Source organism: Rissa tridactyla, chromosome 5 (assembly GCF_028500815.1).
Source record: "Rissa tridactyla isolate bRisTri1 chromosome 5, bRisTri1.patW.cur.20221130, whole genome shotgun sequence".
Lineage (NCBI taxonomy): Eukaryota > Metazoa > Chordata > Aves > Charadriiformes > Laridae > Rissa > Rissa tridactyla.
Window position 1 is genome coordinate 38,110,096 of NC_071470.1, and position 17,121 is coordinate 38,127,216.

Genomic DNA, 17,121 nt, shown 5'->3' on the forward strand with positions numbered 1-17,121 from the left:
TGAGATATATTTATCTAGATGGCAATCTGTGTAGCTGCAAAGATACAGCCACAAAATTCCATGGGTTGAGATCATCCCATGTTGTTTAGCATCCCAGCACTTCATTTTGATGGTTGACATGTTTTCATCAAAACATAAAGAAAATGAGTAATTTGACCTCAAGTGTTTGTTGTTTGAGCTTTTTTTTTTTTTTTTTAATTCACATTAAAAAAATAAAGGGCTTGTTGGGTGGATTTTTTTAAGGAAAAACAACCTTTTGAACATTTTCCTTGTACAGTATTTGCTCCTGTTTGCTTGTGTTTTACAGTTGCTCTACTTTGCTTGTTCTCAGCAGGGTCCCTCCTAGGAAGGACAGAGAAATCTTAAGGAAGAGAAAAATGCATGAAAGAAATAAGGAAGATGATAAAAATATGTCATTTCCTGCAATGATTGTCAAGGAAAATAACAGAATAAATGCACTGTTATATTTTTGACCACTCTCAGATCCAATGAATCAACAGATGTCCCATGCTCTGACAGCACAACAGTTAAATCACCTCACTGTCCACTTGGTCTGCCCTTTAAAGTACTTTTTTAAGAAAGAAAAGTTGAAAAATCATGGATAAACACACTCCAAGGAAATATTTCCTGTGTACAGCAGAAACGAGCTGAGGGAGAGCCCCCGTTCAACACTGGGGTCAGTCCCCATCACAATGTATGGAGGCAGGAGAGTAGGGTCACTGGGAGGAAACCAGTGTAAACAGGATCTGCTTTTATCAGTGGGAAAAAAGAAACAACCCTATTTAAATTAGCCAGAAATATGTGCCTATATGTTTTAATCACAAGCTGCTGTTTCCAAGTATTGCGGCAGGGTTGTCACAGACATGGAGCTGCCCATCACACACTGTCGCTGGATGCGAGATGTTGATTGTCCCTTCTGCTTTTGCAAGGAACTAGCGAGGGGCAGCCCGTGCTTGCAGCACAGGCAGCATGACTGGGCTGGAGAGGCAGGACGGGAGGACCAGGGTTGGCTTGGGAAGGATGCTTGCCTTGGGAAGCCCTGGATGCAGGGCAAGAAAGGAGACCTGCCAGCCTTGCAGAGCACCCTTCTTGGTGGGACACTGGGGCTAGAGGAGACCTGCCAGCCTTGAGGAGTATCCCTCCTGGTGGGATGCTGGGGCTGGGACCTGCCAGTCTTGCAGAGCACCCTTTTGGGTGGGACGCTGGGGCTGGAGGAGACCTGCCAGCCTTGCAGAGCATCCCTCCTGGTGGGATGCCGGGACTGGGGGGGGGACTTGACAGCCTTGCAGAGGCGGGGTGCGGGTGCCTGTTGTCTCCAATGAGGAGGTGCAGCCCCCCAGCAGCGCGGCGCCAGGACCCCCGGGGCGGGGCGGGGGGGGGAACGGGACCCGCCGGGCAAACCCTGCGCGCTGCTGCCCCCTGGCGGCGACGGGCGGCGCCGCGGCGGGACGGCTGCACCCTCGGGGTACCTGCCCCCCCCCCCCCGCAGGGGTGTTTGCACCCCAGTGCTGCGTGTCGCCCCCCCCACCCCGAGTGGGTGCCTGCCCATCCCAGGGAGTGACATCGCCCCCGTAGGGGCCGTAGCGGGTGCATATCCCTCAAGTGTGTTCCTGGCCTCTCCGTCGGTTCCTGGGCCCCGCAGTAGTGCCTCCCCCCGCCCCCCGAGCGGGTCTCTGCCCCCCAAGTACGTGCCTGCCCCCAGCAGTGGTCTCGCCACCCCGCGTAGGGTCTGCGAGGGCCCGGCGCTGCTACCGGCTTCCCCCTGCCCCGGGCTCGCCTCGTCCCACAGCCGCCGCCTCCTCCTCCTCCTCCTCCTCCTCCTCCGGCGGCACCTGACGCGCGGGGCTCCCGACAGCCGCCCCCCCGCCCCCGGCCCGGCCCACCCCACCCCACCCCTCCCTCCCTCCCTCCCCCCCTCCCCACGCCCCTCCCGGAGCTCTTCCCGGCGAGCGGGAAGGCGAGCGGAGCCGCCGAGTGCTGCCGGCCACTGCCCAGCGCAGCCCCCCGGAGCATGCGAGGGCAGCGGGGGGGTACCGACCTCGCTGCCCCCCCGGGCGGGCCGGCGGCGGGGCTGAGCGGCGGCCAGAGCCGGTGGCGGGGAGGGGGGAAGCGAGGCCGGCCGGCGTGAAGCGGGCTAAGGCGGGGGGCGAGGAGCAGCGCATCCCGCCTGCCCTCCACCCCTCCACCCCGGCCGGGGGGACCGAGCCTTGCCTCGGGGTCGGGGGGAGAGCGAGGTGCTGAGCGAGCCTTGGAGGGGGCTGCGGGGATCATGCCGGGGGGGCTGCGCCTCGGCATTGCTTTCTCCTCGCCCTCCATGGAGCCCGGACTTTTTCTACAATGACTTTCCCTGATCTGAGCAATGGCAGCTTGAGTGGGAACCAGACGGGACAGGGCAGCCAGAGCGGTGCCAACCGGTCCTGGGGGCTGCAAGGTGAGGACACCCTCGAGGGCAACGGCACCACGCTGACTTTCGCCTTGGACGTGCAGGCAGTGGGCGTCGGGGTCTTCCTGGCTGTCTTCATCCTCTCGGCCATCGTGGGGAACATCCTCGTCATCCTCTCGGTGGCTTGCAACCGGCACTTGCAGACGGTCACTAACTACTTCATCGTCAACCTGGCCATCGCCGACCTGCTGCTCAGCACCACCGTGCTGCCCTTCTCGGCCACCTTGGAAGTGCTGGGCTTCTGGGTGTTTGGGCGCATCTTCTGCAACATCTGGGCAGCGGTGGACGTGCTGTGCTGCTCTGCCTCCATCATGAGCCTGTGCATCATCTCCGTGGACAGGTATATTGGCGTCAAATACTCCCTCAAGTACCCCACAATCATGACTGAGAGGAAGGCTGGGGTCATCCTCGTGGTGGTCTGGCTCTCCTCCATGGTAATCTCCATTGGGCCGCTACTGGGATGGAAGGAGCCGCCACCACCGGATGAGAGCATCTGTAGCATCACGGAGGAGCCGGGCTATGCCCTGTTCTCCTCCCTCTTCTCCTTCTACCTGCCCCTCATGGTCATCCTGGTGATGTACTTCAGGATCTACGTGGTGGCCAGGCGGACCACCCGGAGCTTGGAGGCAGGGGTCAAGAAGGAGAGGAATAAATCCATGGAGGTGGTACTGCGCATCCACTGCCGCAGCGTGCTGGAGGAGCCTCTCTCCAGCACCCGGAGCAAGGGGCACAACTTCAGGAGCTCCCTCTCCGTGCGGCTCCTCAAGTTCTCCCGTGAGAAAAAAGCAGCCAAGACTCTCGCCATTGTCGTGGGTGTTTTCATCCTCTGCTGGTTCCCATTCTTCTTTGTTCTGCCTTTTGGTAAGTGACCCTGTCCCCTATGTCAGCCCCACTGCCCATGTCTGAGCCCCCAGGAACCTGCTCCTTGGGAAAAACTTTCAGGACACAACTCATGCATGGAGGTGAGGGATAGGTAACTGGTAGGTGAATAAACCAGCAAGGAATTAATTCAATTAATTAACACTTATACAATATTTATTAATCAGAGTCATATAATCAATCAAAGTAAATAGCAAATGAATAAAATAGCAGCATAATAATTGGTTTAATTAATTTATTCTGCATTCAGCGGCTTAATTAATGAAGTTCAGGCTGAGGAGGAAGCAGCTCTGTTTCAAACAGGCTGTAACTGTGGCACAGTGGTCTCCAAACAGCTTTGCAGTCCCTGTCCCCAGCCTCCCTTCCTTCTGATTTTGGGGAGGGCACCTGGATCTGCCTTTGTGGGCCCAGGGCTTTCACCTCTGTTTTGAACTGGTGACGATGTTGGAGATCAGTGAGGTCTGATCTCCCCAAGGAGCATGTCAGAGTCTGAAGCGTAAGTCTCACTGACTTCCCAGGACGACAATATTGTGCAGGGACCTGGAGCAGGACCAGGTCTTACCTACAAGGGTGATGGTCCTAGGTGATTTCCTGGGTCTGATCCACCTCCTGCAGGAGTCGTGCCCACAGCTCCTGGCCCTGCCATGGTGCCCGTGTCACCGGGTGCTCCTTTGGTGTTGTCTGACAGGTTTCGTGCTCTGAAGTTTTGGCAAGTTGTTTGCCCGTCTGAAAAGCACGTAGACCTCTACGTACAGAGGAGGCCGAGCAGGCACAGAGCCCTCCGGAGAAGTGTGATGTCCAAAATGACGTCCCCTTTCAGCACCAGTGCTACCTACAGCCCATAAAGTGCAGGAACGCGCCTCTTCATCACCACCTCATCAGGCACCCGGTTCAGGGGATCAGATTAACCTTCTGGAGTGGTGTACAAACCTGGGAGGGGTGGGGAGGGCGAAGAAATGTAAATAACTTATGAATATAGAGGATGGCCTTTGCGCAGAGCTTAGCAAAGCAGAGAGGTCTGTCACTCCATCTGCTCGGTGGCACCTGCATGTCCCACAGCCCCCCAGGGACTTGTGTCCAAGTAACCCTGCAGCCAGGGAAACATATAGCTAGTTCTGCACTTTTTCTCAGGATTTTTAAAAAAGTCAATGGAAATAGCATCGTGACCACAAGATTAATTTTCACCTGCTGAGGTTCTGATCTGCCTCCAGCATTGTGGCTGTCCCCCTGGGGACAGCTGGAGCCCAAGGCTATTAGACACCTAATTGCGGCCAAACAATCCCCATCTGCCCTCCAAGGGGGATAATTCACCAGGATCAATGGTGCCTCCGGAGCAGGGGTGTCCCTAGGGTGGTGGATCAAGGTGTGGGTGCCTGGTCTCACCATGCTGCTGTCTTGTACCTCTCTGCTTCAGTTTCTCTCTCTGGGTGAGGGTGGCATTTGGTGAGTTTATCGCAGCTCTCTGTAGGGGTGAAATTGCGGCTGTGAAGAGTTTTCAACCTATGTGAGCATGGGGGTTCATGGTATAGCTCAGGCAGGGAGCCATAAGGCTGCTGTGAACTTCTCTCACTGCAAGACCTGAGATGAATTATCCCATCTGACTGTGCCTCAGTTTCCATTTTGTTGAGGAGGTGTGTTGGGGGATTTTTGTAGCCTGCAAATAAATAGTTTGGGGCTCAGGGAGATGCCAGTACCCGAAGGCTGAGCTCTCTGGGCAGCCCTAGCGTGACACTCGCCTCCTTGGCCAGTCAGAAGGGCAGGAACCAACTCTGAACCTCATTCACACCTTTATACCTTACAGCTAATAAAGCTGGGAATCCGAATCCTGTTCCTCTCAGTTATTCCCAGTACTTGGAAATAGAGAACAAACATCAGGCAAATACTTTTCAGTAGAAAAAATATTTTATTTTGCTTTACCATATCTGTCCTTCCTTGAAACTCGTGAACCAGTTTCTCACTGATGTAAATCATTACCGTTGCACTGAAGTCAAAGGAGACGCTGATTTACACCAGCTAAAAATCCAAACTTCATTCTTTGAGTACGTCCCGTGAACCCATTTGCTTCCTCCAAGCACATAACTTGCCGAGTTCTTTATAAACATAGTTTTGATCTTTACTTCCTGCTGTATTATACATATAGTATAAACACAGCAAAAGTTCATTTATTTTATGACTACAAAATACGCTGCCTTTGATTTCACCCCCCTTTTATTAATTGCAGTTTCCTATTCAAATCTGAGAATCATTTAATGCTACCTAGAAGGAGAACAGAAATTTCTGCAAGGAATAATCTCTGATTTTACAGCTCAGGAGGCAGGTCTGAAACTCAGAGAAATCAGCAAAGTTCACAGTAAATCCACAAATTGAAACATGCTGGGGCCAACTCTCCTTGAAAAGAAGATTCTAAATGGTTAGGTAGAAAGGCTTTTTTATTGGCTTGTTAGACAAACTTGCATGAAATAATTTGTGGCCAACTGGAAATGACATTGATACACGTTCTAAATGAAAATGAAACACCAGTGAGAAACAAAAATCACTTTCAGTTGAAGTGAAACGTATTATTTCAATTTAAGAAAGGAGGAAGTTTTTTAAAAAATGAGTACTCAGATGCATTTCAAAATGAACTGTCACATTAAAATGAATAAGTGATCTATTATATTCTGAAAATATTGGAATGTTTTGACTTATTTTTTTTCTATTTGACATGAATTTGCAAGAAGTTGCCATTGAGTGACTTACACTGTTGTCTGACTGTTGTCTGATTATACTTTTAAGGGATAAGTAAATTTGTAAACTGAAAAAAGACTCCCAGCTCTGCTTAGCATGGACTTAGCAATCAGAAACTTCTGTATCAGCCCTGTCATCGGTGTCTGTGTGAGTCTGCACGCGTCTTTGCATCTTTCTGCCAAATAGTTTCCAGCTTAGTTAAAAAGGAGTAATATTTATCCCATCGGTGTTCAGAAGCTGAAATAACCAATAATGTTAAATAACAGAACCTATTTATGTGCTGAATGTTGCCTGCCATTTCTCCATGCTTGAATCACCTACAAAGATACTTCTTTAAATCAGCTCAAACTCCTCAGTACCTCCACAGCCTATTTATCAGCTGAGTAATTTAGCTTGCTTGGGTTTGTGATACATGTCCCCAAGCACAGGATGCCATCACCAGGAGTTTTAACACAATTAACAGTCTGCATGGCTAATGAGACTCTTTAAGCAGCTGGCTGTTCAACAAGAGATGAAATCCTAATTACCCACAGAACTCTTGTGTGGGTTGTATTTTTTGCCGGGTGTGCAGTAGAGCTCTACTGAGCTGCTTTGTCTGGGGATCCTGAGTGGTGGTTGTGTGGTTTATGCCAGGGTGCCTCTTCCCTTAGCAAAGACCTATCAAGAGAACATAACTGGAGGCTTCTCACAGATGTGGGGCAGGAGTTTAAGGGTGTTTTGTAGTATAGGATTCATCTCCCTTTGGTTGTCTCAGACATCTGTGCCTTCATCTCAGCTAGTCATAGCATCACGGAGGTGCTAGTTGGAAGGGACCGGGACCTCTGAAGGTCCAACTCCCTCTCTGAGCAACGTTTACACCGATACCAGACCAGTCGTATTCACCCAAAGCTCTCTTTAGCTTTCCAAGGCAAGTACCTGAAGGTGTGACTCATCTGGCCTATTTTGGACATCCTCCTTAGGATGAGATGAATTGTGGTGTCAATCTGCCTCTTCTTCTCCCTTGATTCTGGCTGCTTGAAGTAGCCAGAGGCAACTAACCAGCTGATGGTGTCTGCACTGCAGGTAGGATGTATCTAATCTGCATGTTTTTGAATCTAATGGAAGCAAGATACCCGGCTGAGGGAAAGCTCAATCCTGTGTTGGTACAAGCCTTTATTTGACACTGGAAAATCGACACAGAAATTCTTTCTTAAGACACTCAAGCATAGAGGCTTCACTGGCTCTTCTGCTAATGGAAAATCCGGCTAAAATTTAGGTACTGGATTTGTCCTTGCATTAAGGCACCTATGCAATGGGTCAAGGAACCAGAACGCCCTATAAAACACCTATAGATAGTTACCTGCTTTCTCAAACCTGACCCAGTAGGAAGTAAGTAAGAATAGGAGGAGAGATGGAGCCACTTTTCAGTGGCTGGGGAGTGTGTAAAGACAGTGTGGGACCCTAAATGGGACCATCTCAGGAGTGGAGGCAAAGACCTTCTCCATCATCACCCCAGAAGTATCCAAGAGAAAATAACCATCCCTTGGGATCAAGAATGCACTACCCCGTACCCAGGATGGCAATTTACACTCCTTAATGGCCCTTATTTTTTAAGAAGCATAGTCTAGTCCGGGTGGTGGGCTGACATGTCTGTTATTCTTTGGATTTGCTTAGAAATCAAGGACAGCGTGAGAAAGGCACAACAGCACCCATAGCTAGTACCACACAAGTGTGAAGGCCACAACCTAAGGCTCCCGTCACCCTGTCCCTCCACAAGAGGCAGGTTACCCAGACAAGGAAATACTTGAGAGATCCCTCAGCGTAAGCAAACCCCTCCATATTTGTGGTCTTATGCTTGCCTTGGAGTGGTGACTTGCCTGTCTTTGCAGTGGAAGTTGGTACTCTTTTCCAAGTATGATTCAAGAAAATAGTGTACCGGCTTTTTTACCTGCATCCTGAAGGAAAGGCAGCTGCTACACAAACAAGGCTCAGAAAGGTCTCCTTCGAGACAAAACAGAAATATTTTTGTACGTGCTGTTTTTCACAGGGCAGAAGTCCTTTCACAAATCATTTTGCAGAAGATGGGCTCACAGAGGCATAGCAGGGCTCAGGCTTCACTAACTGTCACTTGTAAAATAAACGATGAGGAAGACCATGTAGGTAGAAGCACATTTCAGATGAGTCAAAGTCTTTTCAGGTAGAAAAGGAGAATCTAATTCTATCCTGGTTAGCATTTAGCATGGTTTCCTAAGAAAAAAAGGGCCTATGTCATCACTCTGATTGTGTGTATGTAAGCCTTTCCCCACCACCTGTTGGACTGTTTCGTCAATCTCAATCACATTTGAGAAAGTGCTAAAAGTCCTCAATATATCAAGTTCCCATAAAAATGGGCAGATAGGTAAAGGAGTGGGAACTTCTGCACTGTCCTCCACAGAGGGAAGGTTGCAGAGTGAGCTCAGCCTCTGGTTAGACACCACAAAATACTCATTAAAAATCCACCATGACATGCAATTCCACAGAAAACCAAACTTATTTAGTTTTGTTTTGCACAGGAGGACCTGATCAAAAGCATGATTTAAAAGGAGGAGGATGAAAGATAGACAATTCAATTACTTTGATTGTTAGGGCAGTCTCTTGTATCTCCTGGAATTTTCTAAGTCATGGTGGAATTGTCATGGAAAAAGGAATGGGCAACTGCCTTGAAATAATTAGCTATGGCCCAGAGCATCAAATCAAATTGGAACAAGAGCAATTGCAATGAGCTATTCCATCTGCCACACGTCCCCTGTTAATCCTGGTCCACAGGAACCATACATTCCTTAAAAATGCCAGCAAAGACACAGATCCGGTCTCAAAACGTGCTAGATACCAGGCTTCAATTTGATTTATTGGACATCATCCAGACAAGAGGCAAGATTCTTCTAATCTGCTTTGTACCACAGGATGTTTCCATCAAATGGGCTTGTGCCAAATTAGTATAAATTCATTAAATCATAGGGGATGGATGGGTCTTCCAGCCCATCTCCCTTTCTCAGGGAAAGATCTCTTGGCCCTAAACCATTCTTGACCTGTTTTTCAAGACTAAATTTAAAGCATTGCAGTGTGGGCAAATCCATTGCTTTCCCAAGCGAAATATACTGTTGCTTAAGTTGCCCTCAAATGTGACTTCGGCTTCTTTTCTTTTTTTTTTTTCCAGTTCAGAGTGTCTGAAATTACATTAGGGCTATGTTGCAGCCTACCAGAATGTCATTTCTGAGGCATGATAGAAGGGAGTGTACACGGGGGTATACAGCCCACTGGGATAGCACTGGACAAATAATCCCGGCTCAGGGGACCTGGCTGGGAGTCATCTGCACTGGTTGTGTCTGTTTAAAGATAATATAGTGGAATAGCAGCCTGTGAGCTGGGTTTCTCTCCAGGGAGGATATGTTGACATCCTGCAGAAGGACACAGGAGAGAATTACAAGTAGGCACGTGGATAACAAGCCTGTGAGTAAATTATGTAGCTAAAGCATTTGACGGTGTTGGTTCATTCCGTGTGCCCTAGTGCAGAAGCCACCAGAGTGCAGAACAACAGGGAAACAGTCCATGTGTGTTTGGAAATAGCCAGCAAGAAATTATTATTTGGACCCCAAACAAGTGTGTGTGGTTCCCTTCCTACCCATTATCCTGTGTAAATGGACAGAGGCGGATGGAGGGGTTTAGTACAGTTTTTGGTGTCACAAGAGATGGTGTGTTCAGGACCTCAAATAGTGACTTGGGCACCCAAGTTTGAACATATGCTTTGCCTCTGCCTGGGCAAAGCAATGCAGTGATTCAGTGAAGTGACTGGGAATAGGACCCAGATCTCCCATGACCTATGTATGGGATTACTCTGCTTCCAGTCCACCCACCACACCACCAAATAAAACTATTTAAAGCCAAATGTCTGTTTTTATATTGCAGTGGCTTGACGCATCTGGAGGCAGTTGCTATAATGGATGTACCACAAACAGGAAAAAAATAGATCCTGAAAAATTTAAAAGTACTGTGATTCAGTGGGCAAAATGTTATAAAATCTCCCAACAGGAGTTTTGGAACCAATACCAAAATATGCCATATAACATTAAATACATCTATATTAAGCTGGGTCTGATGGTTTTATTGTAGTTGCACACACAAAACTTTGTCCTGGTTATTCTGGGAAGGAGCTTTTAATTAGACAGATCTATCTTCATTAATTCATATGTGGATAAATATTTGCTCATTAATTCTGATAATCTGGTTAATGAGATGTAGCAAAGACTGGGCGGAAAGGTGGGGATGCTGTTTCGTATGAACATGCAAGGTGGTTGTTTAATCTCTTGCTAGCAACTTGTTTTTAATTGATTTTGCCACAACAAACATCACAAACTAGGTACTAGCAACTGTGTCATGTTAGTAACTAGCAACGTAAAAGCTTCATGCTACCTGTAGGGTTTTAATTAGATGTGTGCTCACTTTAGTTAGTACATGTGGCACTTTTGCTCAAGGCTCTTCGGAAAATGAGTATATTTCCTTGGGAAAGCAGCGTGAATTACCTTCCGATCGATCGATCAATCAGGACTTTTACTTGATATGATTACTGTGCTGTATTCTAGGAAGGGCTGATACTACCTGTTAACATTACGGTACCCTTCTGGAATAAAGTCCCAGTTTCTGGTGCCAAACATTATCTAGTAGGTAAAGTTTTCCATGACATGTCTTTGTAACAGGCTGTGTTCTGACAAATGTGAGACAAAACGAGATAGCCATATCTGAGAAAGATGACGGGAAAAAACACAGCGTTCAGTTCCTATAAGAAATGTTATGAGGACAGCCTTGAGTTTAAAAAGCTCTCGCAGTACCATGAGTCAGAGCAAAAACTTGACATTTCACTCTGTTGGGGTTGGGAGGGTGCTTTATATCACAAGGAATTAGATAAAGCTGGCCCAATATGGCCAACTTCTGTGAAGTTACAGGCATCTGAGAAGAAGGCAAGTTTCTGAGGTGTTGTCAAGGATGAGCAGTTTAGGAAGACGGGAGCTTGCTGAGGAAGGGCGTTTAAGAGCAATGACCTGATGGTGTCTGATGGGCATTTCTGCTCCTCTGCAGCAGCCTGTACTGCTCATTCCCACACTGTTCCCATCTTCCCCAAAGTCAAGACAGTCCCTGACATTGGACGCCAACAGTATACGGACTTCGGCTAATTGCTTTTCAGCTTTCTATGTAACGAACAATGAAAAATAATTTTTTTCGAGGCTGCAGTTCTTCTCATCCTAATATTGCTATCTAAACTGGTCAGATGAGTCACAGCCCAAAAGCCCCAGTGTCTCCTCAGTGCCTCTGAGGGAGGCCAAAGATCCCTAGCTCCAAGATGCACAGTACACATCTAAACTAGCTGAGATGAATCTCACTGTGAAGGCAAATTTGGGACCAGTTTTGCCAAAGTCTGACACACTTTCAGCTGGAGCTGATAGGACTTATGCTCTAAGGATGTGAAGTGCTCCATATCAGCAAGGGCTCAGGAATCCACACTCAAAATACAGACATATTTTGGCATTGCTTTGTAGATGGGGTGGTAAAATGGCTCTAAAACAACTTTTTCTCCTTGGAGACCTGTGAAAAGAAAAAGATACATGTTTGCAAAATGTTTGGACTTAACTGAGCTAAGTACTTTCAGATATCCATGAAGAAGCAAACAGTTCTGTCTGTCATCAAAGCGGAGCTGAGCAGGGTGACTTTGTAAAGTGTGGAACCACATACTGACCAGTGAGGAGACACAGAATAGCTCAACCAAGCTATCACTCAGTTGAGCACCCACTTTTCCTTGCAACTGGTATGGCAGGGACACTGAAGGCACAATAGAGCATAGATCCAGAAATTAAACTCTGTAAATGTAAGAAACCAAAGTTTTGCAAATGTGATTTTCACTTCAACTTGTTGATCTTTTGAGTCCTTAACTTTGCAATTTCCTTAGTGTTCATTTAGCAGTTTTATTATACAGGATACAGTATAACTTGTCTGCAAGTTACTTTTTTGTGTGTTCAGTAGAAATCAGTGTTCACCATAGTGGTAGAATTAAACAAGACAATTTTTAACATGTAACCCCATTGCAAAGCAAAGAATGTGAAAATCTTTTAAAATATTTTTTTTTTCCTCTGTATGAGAAAATACATCTTTACAACAGCTGAAGCCCAGAATCAGCAGTTGCAAAGACTGTGGTTTACGCACCCCATTTTCAGCAATCACCTTTGCATGGACACTGGTGGGATTTTGAGTGGTGCCTGCAGCAACATCCACTTCTTAATATCAAGTCCCAAATTCAAGTGGCTGATGAGGAGAGGAGCAGCCTGAGAAAACAGGGATTTTCTTTGATATTTCTCTTTCCACATAAATTCAATTCAGGAAACCGCAGCTCCATCCCTGGATATCTCTATATGATGCATGACATCATTGGGTACATATTTTGTATGTCTCCTGCCTTTATACTTTACATGGTGATCCTTCTAATTCATCTACATTTCCTGGTATACCCCACTGTCTCCCACTTAGCCAAGATGGAGGTACTAGCCTGGGTTGTATCACGGGTTATACCATCCTCCAGACAAGTAGTAATAGAAAAGCAAGTCTCAGAAAAGCGATATTATCATTAACAGTAGAAATATTTCAGGGGGTTTTTGCTTGGTGTTTGGGCAAAACAAGGCTGTAAAGAGCTTTTGGCATGAAACATACTTAGTGAAAAGTAGTTTTCCAATTAATAGATGTTTAGACTTTTTTGACCAGCCCAAGTTGTTCTATCTCCTTATTCTTTTTACACACAAAATTCCAAAGTTCTCCTAAGGTATCTAGCTTTGAGGGTACAAAGCGGGTTTTTTCATCCATCATTCCTTACAAGGTAACTTGGGCCTTCTTGTATTGAGTGGGCTCTCTTGAGATTGTGAATCAGCTTTGTTCTCTGAGCAGACCTTTTCCCAGGAAAGCCTGGTACTAACTACACTTTATGAATCTGGTTTTCTGCTCTATGTTGTGAACTAATTACCTCCTTTCCTTGTCATGTGATAATGAGGCATGGCTAAGTGTGGTCTCATAACCCTGAGATTGTCATTTGCAGATCAACGCAGATCTGTTGCCTCAACCCAAAAGAGCTCTTCTGAGGATAGATGGTGTTTTCTTCTTTTGTACGTTGGCTGTTAAATGGTGGTGCAGGCATCAGTGACTTTTGCTGATGGGCCAGGCCCTAGAGGAGGGTAACTGCTGTTATCAGTTCAGGGTGTTGTTTTTTCGTTCTTCACAGCAAGTGCTACATCAATGTTGCGAGAAAAGGCGCAAAGCGGTTTTGGCAGAAGATAAACCCCCTTGCGTTCTAACACTCCTCACGGAGGTGGGAGGCCAGGTGCGGCTAGGTTTAAATTCTGAGTGATGCCCAATTCAGCACTATCAGTCCAATCGCGTTTAATATGTATTAAACTATTACGATTTGGATACACTGATAGTGGACTGCACCTTCAGTCTCGTCGTGCTCCTGAACTAGCACGGCCACTCTCGAGTCTTTGGTCGCGTTCAGTGAGAAACCGAAATGACTAGCTACTTAAACAGTGCAGTTTATTTAAACAACAGATATATAGGTTCTTAGGATTGCCGGTGATAAATACGCTGTCTGCAAAGCATGTGCAAATGAAAGTGGTGTTACATATACAAAACGCGTGACAAAGTTATAAACAATACCGCCTGGCTATAAATGTAGGAGAGAGATTCTCTAGAGAGTTTTCTAAGTTCCCCGAGGAAGTACTCGGTATAATCTAAGTCTTACCCAAAGGCGTCCCTATGGGGGGGAAGAAAGGCTCAGCCCGTCGACTGGTCCTGGAAGTCAGTGATGGAGTTCTTCTCGACTTGTTCACGATGGTGTCTTCCCTGATATCCCCCCTCTCTCGGGCTATTTTTATACTATTTCTTTTTATCTTCACAGTGGAGTTTGAGTGACTTTAGTCATAAATACTTTTATTATGATTGGTGTACTCAAGGAGGAGTGGTCGTACCTTGGGGGCGGGTAGCCTCCGGGATGGAGGTGTGTTTTGGTACATTGTAATGAGCAAAGTTCGCACAAAGGACAGCATTTCATCAAAATTTGATGAAATGTTGGCTCAGGTAGCGTGTAGGTCACTTATCTGTTTTGTAGTAAGCAAGTAGGCAGCTTATCTGTTCCGTAGTACCATCTCGTTCCCATATCTGCTATTCATCACAAGGGAAGGCCATGGAACAATCGCATTCCATTCCATCGCTCGTGTAGTTTTGTAAACAACCTTGTACAGGGAATCGCAGATGTTGCATTCTTCGTACGCCGGCTGTGGCTGTATTCTACCTCAGAAGCCTCTTGATTTTATGACTTTCCTTAATGTGTGGACAATGCTGTACTTTTGTATTCTTGGCCAATTTAGTAATTATTCCACAACCAAGATTATCACTATGGCTATATTCTCTAGATAAATGCACCCATTTCAGGAAGCAAACCCTGCACTTTCCCCAGCAAAGTAGTGCAGAGTGCTTGACATCCGCATAACTCAGGGCTAGTCCTCTTTGGAGGGGACTTGCACATCCACATCGACACAGGGTCTTCTCTGGATTTCACAAGGTATCTCAGTGGCTCTAAGACTTAATTACTGTTTTGAGCTGTTTTTAATGCAAAGGGGTCTACAGTAGCATACCAGTTGTTGTCAACCTGTCAAAGAAGGATTTAGGTAATCCAAGTGTCCTGTCTTTCAGGAAGACCTCACATATGGGGCCCATCCATATGTGTCCCATCGGGTTACCGTGTAGCACCTGTTGGGTGGTAACTCCCTGCGGGCAAGGTCTTCTCCGGGGAGTATGTCTCACCTTTCCCTCACAAAGGACCTCTTGAATGTGACCATGGGGTTGGAGAAAGCCGGTTCCCTGTAGCTATGGTGGAGCCCCTCATCCATTGTAGCTTGTTTCTATGCAAGATCTGTGATGAGGGGCAAGGAAAGGAGTTGGAGATCTGGAAGGCATGGTAAGAGATAAGGAGGAAAAGCAGGAGGCTTGGGGTGCGGTGAGGCTAACAAGGTGCCAGGAAGGCTTGACTGGGAGCCTTTCTTGTCTCTAGCAGCTCTGAGGTGGCAGGGCTTCGAGGTTCCCTGAGGTGACCCCACAACAGAGGGTTTGCTGAGCCCCAAAATAGAACCATCCCCTCTCTCTCCTAATGCTCAAATTCACAAGAGTGTTTCCAAGGGCAAATGTATTTTATGGTGGTGTTTTTGTTTACCCACCTGCTCTTGATTTGGTGTGGCTGAAAGGGTTTGGAGATTTGGGAGCGAGGGTAGTTCATGAGGAATAGCTTCAGCATTAAAGTTCAGCACCTGGCTGCTTTCACAGGAGACCTGCTTTCTGATTTGGCAGTTAATTGCCATTCTTATTTGCTGTAAATATTTCCTTTAAAATGTTGTTAGGAACACTGAGTGATGAGCTCTTCCGTCTGAAGGCTTTGCCTTTATGAGCACTTTCCATCCAGAGATCTCTCAGCCCTTTGCACCTGTACCTGAACAAACATCCCCAAATATGCTCATCCTCCTCCTTCTTCCTAAGCAAATTCCAGCCACCGCAGTGCAAAAATGAAGCCTCTGGTGGGTATTGATTTGTTGCATTGACTATCTGCTGTTTGGGCTGATAAGGAAACCTGCCTGAGTGACAGAGGTAGCATTCACACGTTCCCACCCAATGTGCGCTGGGGACAACCTTATCCCAGTGGTGCCAGCTCCATAGTTCAAATGACTAAATAAGAAGACAGGGAACACACACAAAAATCATCAGGGAGGGAGACCACCCGTCTGTTTCAACACTGCTCATCATCATTTTTGGCTCGGGAAACTGAGAAACCACTTACACACCTCTGGTCACTTGGTAGCTCTCCAGTACTGCTAATGCACCAGCTACTTCTGCCTGTCCTGCTTTCCCTGTTTCGGTGCTGTCACATGGAAACAGAAGACTGTACTTCTCCCTGCACCATAATTTATGGGTGAGATTAGCCCAAGGATGGATTTACTGGAGTGGCTGGAACAGGATATGGCTTTTTAGCTACTCCTAATGAATAGCCTTTCTCTAAGAGGGCTCCTTAGCTAACGCATTTGGAGCTGAGCCAGAGAACCACCAGGTCCAGTGGCAGAAAACCAACTGCCAGCTCGCTAAAGAGAGGGCATTTCCTCCTCCTGGGAAATTTCCAACCCAAGGCAATTCACAACTCAGTCATTAAGGCCCCTGAAATGCAACTTTTATATTTACCCCCTCCAGTAGCTGAAAAAAAAAAAACCAACCCCAAAACTTTTCCAAGGGATTCCTGCAGGGAGAAATCCCTGCCCCAGACAAGTCCAAGCTGCCTTTCCCATTGCTCACAGTGGGTACCTTGATGGCGCTCAGTAAAGCAGGACCAGCGGGAGATAGCAAGTATTGGACTGGCCCCTGTCAACTCTTTACAATACAAATCTGCCAAAGAAACATGCCCAGAGCAGTATGAACATGAGGTGGCTGGTGCCACTCGAGTTCAGGATCTGGAATCAGACTTGCCCCTCTTCTGTTCAGCAGTTTGTTTATTTATCACAGTTAATGGGATGTGCATTTCCCCCAGTGAGATAAAGGCTAGAGCAAATCACAGAAGTTATCCCGCCTGATCTCCTGAATTAAACAACTGCTGGCTGCATTGCCATGCAAGACTGTTGCAATGCAAGATTGCAAGGGCTGAAAAAGCACAAGACAAGATCCAGGCTGCAAATCCTCCAAAAGATGTCCATGATGGAGAAAAAAAATACATATGGAAGCCCTGCAAGAGATCTTCCATGCAAGGATCAATCACGCGAACACTAAGCAAGGGACAGCCCCTGCTATGAAAGAAGGTTGCCCCAGCCTTTGCTGGAGGGCTTATGCTGGAGCTGGGTCCAGGCCTTCTGCCATTGACAAGACCTTTGTGAAAGCTTTTAAAATGTGGGAAAGCTAAAAAAGAAAGAAACTTGTTCAGAAGAAATTTGTATCCTAACCTAAAACAGATGATTTCTAGTATAGAGACTGGGGATATCGTCACAGCATGGTGC

At 47.0% G+C, this 17,121-nt stretch overlaps 1 protein-coding gene across 2 annotated transcripts in view; it reads left to right on the forward strand.

Moving 5' to 3' along the window:
* The first annotated feature begins 1,949 nt into the window (after positions 1-1,949).
* ADRA1D (adrenoceptor alpha 1D) overlaps positions 1,950-17,121 on the forward strand; it is a 51,006-nt gene continuing 35,834 nt past the window's right edge. The window contains exons 1-2 of one of the 2 annotated variants that reach the window (XM_054202591.1): positions 1,950-2,783; positions 3,030-3,304. In XM_054202591.1, coding sequence (XP_054058566.1) covers positions 2,338-2,783; positions 3,030-3,304 — 721 coding nt within the window. In that variant the 5' untranslated portion in view covers positions 1,950-2,337. Of the gene's footprint in view, positions 3,305-17,121 lie in introns of both variants that reach the window. The other variant, XM_054202589.1, reaches the window with a different exon arrangement.